We start from the raw sequence: 7,285 nt of genomic DNA, 5'->3' as shown, positions 1-7,285 counted from the left end.
CAGGCCGCATTGACAGGAAGATCGAGTTCCCCCTGCCAGATGAGAAGACCAAGAAGCGCATCTTTCAGATTCACACAAGCAGGATGACCTTGGCCGATGATGTAACCTTGGATGACCTGATCATGGCTAAAGATGACCTCTCTGGAGCGGACATCAAGGTGGGGCCTGAGCTACTCAGCTTGTCCTGAAAAGTGTGGCCTGTTAGTCAGGAAAGACCTCTTGCGCTCAGTGGTGATCAGCCTCAAGCCAACTTTATAATTTTTTTTAATGCATGTCTGTTCCTCACAGTTGTATTAACAATGCAATTTCTTACATCAGGCTCCTGAATGGGCTTGTTAATGCTGCTTCCAAATCTCCCATCTGGATCTTTGCCCTATAATTCTCCCCATTCTGGTTATTGGTTTGTTGTTGTTATTGTTGTTAGGTGCTGTCAGGTCAGAACTAACTCATAGCTGACCCTCCAGCAGGCTGTCAGAGGCCATACATTGTACACGGAGAGATGGCCCATCTTTCTCCTGCAGAGCAGAGTGGTTTTGAACCACTGTTGGTGGCACATCTTAGTGCTGGGTCACTGGGCTGTTACTGGTCCAGCTCACCTAAATTTTAAAAATTGAAGTCCATCCACTTTTGCATCATCACTCGCGACTGATGCAGCTTGACGCCCTGGTCTGGGGCATAAACACAGCTGAGGGGTGTCGGTGCCTGTGCGGCTCAGTGGCTGCAAGGCCCGAGCAAAAACCTTTTAGAAATTTGAAATTGTCTTTTATTTTCAAATTTTGCTTCCATTTTTTATCTTGAAAATGGTTGAGTCTTCAGACAAGTTGCTCACATGTATAGTGAACTCCACAGACCCATCACCAAAATTTTGCCAAGACATTTTACCCGTTGCCCTCTCTGTCCCTGCACACCCTTTTCCGCTGAACCACTGGCGGTAAATAGTTCGACTGTACACAGAGAGGAGCTCTGCTGATGGGTGAATGGGAGTTCAAACCCACCAGCTACTCCACAGGAGAAAGACATGGCCTTCTACTGTAGATTGACACTCTCGGGAGCGCCACGTGGCAGTTCCACTGTACTCTTGTCTATAATTAGTTACAACTTAAGCTACCTCCGTCCCACATGGCTTAGACAATTTGTGTTTAGTCTTGAGTGTTTTATACCTTATATAAGATCGCTCTGAGCTGTTGGGGGAGGGGGGAAAGCATTTCACTTTCTGAACGTACCATTCTTTCTGACAGGCGATCTGCACAGAAGCTGGGCTCATGGCCTTGAGAGAACGGAGAATGAAAGTCACAAACGAAGACTTCAAAAAATCGAAAGAAAATGTTCTCTATAAGAAACAAGAGGGCACCCCCGAGGGACTCTATCTCTGAGCGAACATATGCCCGGGACAAGGGCCCAGAGGATCCATATCCCGTTGAATTTTAGTAACCAAACAGTGCATGCCCAGCGGGCTTCCCCGTCGGTCGGTCAGCGTGCAGTGTGTTCCAATAAAGCTACTCTTTCGGAAACCCTCTGTCCTCTTTCCAGAGTCTGCACTCTGCCACCCAGCAGCCACCTAGTGGGAGTCTGGGGTTGGGAACCTCTCGGGCTGGTGGTCATAGGAGCACAGATCGCCCCTGTGGCCCCCAAAGCCAGCTATCTGAGTTGTGCAGCAGTAATTAATGGGAGAGAGCAATCCTGACCACGTAGCAGGAATCTTGTTGTTAAATAATAAAGGCAGAAGTAACATGGTTGGTGTTTCCTTTGGAAGTTTTGTGGCCCCTGTGAATTTTCTGTCATCTGGGGACAGGAAAGAAGTACTGATGCTCTCAAGAGACTGGGCTTCCTCAGGAAGCCTTGGGTGCAGGCCTGGGGGAGCACTCACCCCTTGCAAGAGTCCAGAATCATCATTGCTTCCACTTGGGGCCACCCTTCTGGCTCTTCATTCCTGTCCTCTGAACAGCTTGGTCACATGGCAGCACACACTAGCCGGTGACCATTGTGGAGGTGGCGCAGGAGAGGACAAGGTTGTTCATAGGGTCTCTGAGTCACAGTCGACTATGACATCCAGCAGTAACATTCTGTCTGGAAGGAAGCACTTTGGTGTAGTGTGTAAGCACCTGGATGTTACAGAAGGTGGGTGGTTCAAAGCTGCCAGCCGCTCTGCAGATGTGGCAGGCAGCTGTTAACAGAGATTGGAAAGCCTTTGGGGCATCTACATCCCTGTGGGGTGACTGACTCGGAACTGACTACTGCAAGTTTGACTTGAACTTTTACATAGTGGTTAATTCTCTGTGACTTTAGTGACTGAGTCATCGCAATCCACTTTCCAGCCGATCTAAGCCTTGCCTGAGTCTGCCACCATCCTCATCTCTGCTGACCTCATGGTGTCAGTACACCTCACCCTTCTGCCTTTCCAAGACCTCCCAGCCATTGGCACCTGGTGACAGCATGCCCGGAGAAGGAGACTTGGTTCTGAAGAGCGCTCTGGTTGCACCTCTTCCAAGGCAAGAATGTTGAATCTTTGGGTAGGCCACCGTACTGCCAGAGTCTTCGCCGACACCGCGGTTCAGAGGCGGCAGCTCTTTGGTCTTAATTGTTGTCCAGCATGTTGCGAGTTTATTGTTTAAGCCCCTGCCTTTGACTTCTGCCGTACAGCAGACTGTGTGGGGGAGCGTGCACTTAGGATATGTAGACAGCTGATGGGATTGATGAGTCTCGCCATCCCACTGTCTTTAAATCCTATTAGCAGTAGGAATAATGGCCAGTTTCACTACCAGAGCACAGCAGATGGCTGTGACAGCAGTGTAGAACCAGAGACTGCTAGCCCACAGCTAGAGCCGAAGGCCTTGACCTGAACTTCACTGAGGGGGCACCCACAATTGCTGGACTGACTGTGGATGGCCTAGTGGTAAGGCGCTGTGCTGCCAACCCAAAGATAGGCAGTTTGAATCCCCTGGCTGCTCTGCAGGAGGATAGGCAGTTGCCTCCTATGCCTCTGAAAATCTAGACAATCAGCCATGAGTTAGTCTTGACTTGAGGGCACGTAATTGTGACACATAAGCCAAGAAGCTTAAGTTCAAAGCCTGCAAGATACTAAGGGCACCTGAGAGGCTGAAGAACTCTATTGCCAACCTGAATCAGAATCACAACCTATTAACTTCCTAACAAACCCCATTAATCAAAGTATGGTTCTGTGAGGTAGGTGTTGCCACTGCAAAGGATCATGGAACCCAGTGTAATCCCTGAAGGGGTGATTCCTGTTAGAACTGGTAGGAGTAGGTGAAGGGCCTGTCTGGCCCAAGAGCCGATTTGTTCTGTGGACACTGTTGGTGGAGGCAAGTCTTTGGGGAGCTTGAGGTCAGACTCCCCAGGCACCAGCACGGTGTCAGTTTTCACGAGCATGTGAAGCAAACGGCATGGCTTTAGTCACCTTGGTATTTAAAATGACATTCTTCAGGGAGGTCCTGCACGGCATATTTACCCAATGCCGTACACACACGTATATTGTTATGTACCATCTGCTGAGACAACCCACAGTGACCCTATGAACGACCAGATCTGAACCCTGGCCTGGCCTGCGCCACCCTCACACTTCCTGACACACTGGGGCCCGGTCTGGCCGTCACCGTGTCAGTCCAGCTGGTGGAGGTTCTTCCTCTTGTCACTGACCCTCCACCTTTCCAACCATATGAAGGGAAATCCAAAGTCTGTAAATTTTCATTATAATTAATAATAAAACTAGTACTGTTTAAGCAATAAACTTGCCGTGATTGATTCCAACTCAAAGTTACCCTGCAGGACAGAGAATTGACCCACAGAGGCTGTAATCATTACGGAAGTGGACTGGCCACATTTTTCTCCCCGAGAGGCTGGCCAGCTCAAACTCTGACCTTCCACTTACCCGCTGAATGCTTAACCACCAGGGCTCCTCCCACTGCCCCCGGTGGGCCCTCTGCACTGCCTGTTCTGGGCCTCATGGAGGTGAAGCTCACACAGTATTTACCCAGCAGCGTCTCAGTTCACGCAGCAGGTTTTCAAGGTAGCTTCTCTATCACAGCAATCAATCACTCATTTTTAAAATAAGTTTTCAACATTTTATATTTTACTAAACTTGTTTTCATTCAAATAAATTCCCTTCCCTCTGCATTTTGAAGTAAACATTAAGATTCATCAAACTATTTTTTTCTAAGCCTCTTCCTACTCTTGTAAAATGCTCCTTTGTTTTAGTCCTGAATCCAGATTTTCTGGGCCAATTTTTCCAGATGTACACTCAGGCCAACAATACGCACTCAACACATTTTAATTATTCACAAAACTTAGAAAGTGCAATGTGGGCTGCTGTGTCAGCATCCACATTGAGTATTTCATTTTCCCTGGCTTAATCTTGATAGCCTACATTTCTTATGTTACTTGAATCAATAACAAAATGCTGTGTGTGGTTTTTCCCCCTTTCAGTTTTAGTCTCATATTCCTAACAGTCTAATTTTTCCAAGTTACTGAGTAAAACCTCCTTGAGGGACTGATGGTGGCCTCAGCAGAAGCAAGCACTCAGCCTAATGCCGTATTTTTTCTCTTTTTGGATCCTAAATCACTTTTCCCCAAAAATTGTGCTAAATACTTATAGGAATCCCCTGCTATCTCAATGTGGTGTGATCCTATGAAACCTACTGTAAACCACAAAGGTATAAAAGTGAAGACGAAATTACTATTAATTTGTATCAGGAAAAAGTTTGTGTTCCCAGATAACCGAACCAGTATCACAGACAAGCTAATGGAACAGTCCCCAGCTCAGCTCCTGGCCGACAGCTCGGCACTGAGCGGGAATCCTCGGGACACGCTGCCTCTTCAATGGCTCCCCCAAAAGCTGAGCATGAATTCTCTGCTTTCTGCACCAGTGAGGATCCTCTTCAGGTCGCCTTTCCTTTAGTGAAAACAAGATGATGAAAACAGAACTTTCCAAATTCTATTTATACATATGCTTAAGAACCAGCCCACTGCACATTCTGCGCACGTCGGTGACGCCGCGTTGATGGAGCTATGCAGTCTCACCATTATATGTTCCCAGAGTGTCTGCACCTCTATAGCTGATCAACACCTCGTCGTGTGGCTACACGGCACTTCGTTTACCAGTCGTCCGATGACGGCACTTGTGCTGTTTCCACCTTTTCATTCCCGCGAGCAGTGCCCCAGTGACCACGGGTGTGTACGTTCCTGCTTTCACATCTCCAGGGACACGTCTAGGAGTGGAACTGCAGGGTCTGCATTTCTAACAGGCTCTCAGGTAAACGTGTTGGCCTACAGAAGGCATCACCTGACCACCAGGACTGACTGATGAGAAACTGTGGACAGTTCACTGAGGTCAGAACACTTGGTGACAGGGCTCAGACGGCAGAGCCAGCTTTCCCGTGAAGATGACAGTGAAACAGGATCCTACAAACCCACCAGGGAGAAGGTGCGAGTGTCGAGTGATGACTCTGTGAGGCCAATCCAGAGACATTCCCAATTACTACTGTAAGACCCCCGTGGACGTGGCGGTCCCCCCAGGCAGCAGTGAGGGGACAGGATCACCATGGCAAAATCAATAAGGATTCACACGGCTTCAACCACCATAGGTTTAATGATCACTCGGCATAATTATCCATCTCTGTACATAAACACATATATAATATGTAAAACAAGCTTTTGTGTCATTTACCCACCTGAAGATCCAAGATGTGGGAGACTTACAGCCTAGACACAAACGGTCAGGAAGAAATAGAAGGAGAGTCCTAGTGCGCAGACACGATGGCGTCCGCCCAGCTCCCCGCCCAGGCTCCTCTGCGCTGACCATGGCCCTCGGCCGTCCTCCCCCGGCCGTCCTCCGGCTCTCTAATCCTCCAGCAGGAGCTCCAGCTCCTCCAGCAGCAGGCGCACCCGCAGCTCCTTCTCGGTCATCAGGTCCACGATCTCCTGCAGCTCGTCGGGGAAGTACTCCACAGCATCCATGTACAACACCTGCGGGCGGGGGCAAGCCCACCCGGTTAGCCACTTCCGCTCGGCCGGGGGCGCGCCCAGGCTCCTGGTGGGCCTCTGCCCTCCACAGCCTCAGACAGGCTCCAGTAGGATGCAGAAGCCCCCAAAACAGGCTAGATGAGGAACACTCCCAGGGAGGCCGCCTCTCCCAACGGGGGGGCCGGGAGCTGTGAGCAGACACTGTGGTCACCATCAGTTCAAGTGTCTGACTGGGCTCCCAACTCAGCTGGGCAAGTCAGCTCCCCACAGGACCCCATCTCATCCCATGTGCGACCTCCCAATCCCACTGCCCGGAGGGACACAAGGGCCAGCACCACTGGGGCAGTTTCACTACAGAAGTGGTCGCCAGTGAGTCTGCTGAAGGGCGGGATCCTGGTGTCCAGAGCTGCAGCCCAGATGACACAAGGGCAGACAGGCCTGAAACCTGAGGCCTGTGGGCAAGAGACACCACCACAGCCTGTAGAACTCACCTTGACCCAGGGACAGTTCTGAAGGGCCTTGTAGAAGATTCCTTTGCTCCTTTCTTTATTTCCTAAGGAAACCTGAGACAAGGGAGAAAACCCACAAAAATATCTCAAACAGAGAGCCAAAGTACAGAAATACCTGCTGTCCTCACCTAAGCTCGGGCCTGCCAGGCGTGGGCTCCACATTCCACAGATGCTCTTGGGCTCTAGGTGGGGCCCCTTCTCCTCCACAAGGGGCCCAGGAGCACTGACCTCACAGGACCCCTATCTTCTAACGTACTGTGCAGTGTCATATTCTGACATTAGCTACATTACACCAATACTATCAATTTTCTTTCAGAGCAATGAGATGACCAGGATTATACACCAATAATCTTACTAAGTACAACTTTCAGTCAGGAATCCAGCAGCCTCACTTGGTATAAACTTCTTTGTCTCACAGACCCAGGACGCTCCAGCCTGGGTGTAGGAGCAGCAATGGCCTGTCTCCCACTGCACAGGCCTTCTCCAGTCTGTCCCCCAACCCCTAGGTAGGTCCTTCCAGCCTGTCCCCCACCCCTACTTCTCCAACCTGGATGTGGGAACAGCAGTGGCCTGTCCCCCACTGGGGAGGCCCTCTCCAGGCCAGGTGTGGGAGCAGGAGTTGTCTGTCCCGCACTGTGCAGGCCCTCTCCAGACTGTTACACACACACACACACACACACACACACCTGCAAGCCCTCTCTAGTCTGTCCTCCTGGGCAGGCCCTCTCCAGACTGTTACACACACACCCACCCCTGCAAGCCCTCTCTAGTCTGTCCTCCTAGGCAGGCCCTCTCCAGAC

At 50.3% G+C, this 7,285-nt stretch overlaps 2 protein-coding genes across 3 annotated transcripts in view; one reads left to right on the top strand and one right to left on the bottom strand.

Moving 5' to 3' along the window:
- The window catches only part of PSMC1 (proteasome (prosome, macropain) 26S subunit, ATPase, 1), a 19,398-nt gene extending 18,025 nt beyond the window's left edge, over window positions 1-1,373 (top strand). For both annotated transcript variants that reach the window (XM_006879123.1, XM_006879124.1), the window contains 2 exons: window positions 4-158; window positions 1,239-1,373. In XM_006879123.1, coding sequence (XP_006879185.1) covers window positions 4-158; window positions 1,239-1,373 — 290 coding nt within the window. The remainder of the gene's footprint in view (window positions 1-3; window positions 159-1,238) is intronic.
- Window positions 1,374-5,853: 4,480 nt separating this feature from the next.
- The window catches only part of NRDE2 (NRDE-2, necessary for RNA interference, domain containing), a 40,054-nt gene continuing 38,622 nt past the window's right edge, over window positions 5,854-7,285 (bottom strand). The window contains exons 12-13 of the mRNA XM_006879122.1: window positions 6,468-6,539; window positions 5,854-5,979 (exon numbers count right to left, since the gene is read on the bottom strand). Coding sequence (XP_006879184.1) covers window positions 5,854-5,979; window positions 6,468-6,539 — 198 coding nt within the window. The remainder of the gene's footprint in view (window positions 5,980-6,467; window positions 6,540-7,285) is intronic.

This window comes from Elephantulus edwardii, unplaced genomic scaffold, assembly GCF_000299155.1.
Source record: "Elephantulus edwardii isolate Elephantulus edwardi_28Jun2011 unplaced genomic scaffold, EleEdw1.0 scaffold00002, whole genome shotgun sequence".
Taxonomy (NCBI): Eukaryota; Metazoa; Chordata; class Mammalia; order Macroscelidea; family Macroscelididae; genus Elephantulus; species Elephantulus edwardii.
The sequence above is the reverse complement of the archived record's forward strand: the minus strand, read 5'-3'. Positions and strand labels throughout refer to the sequence as shown.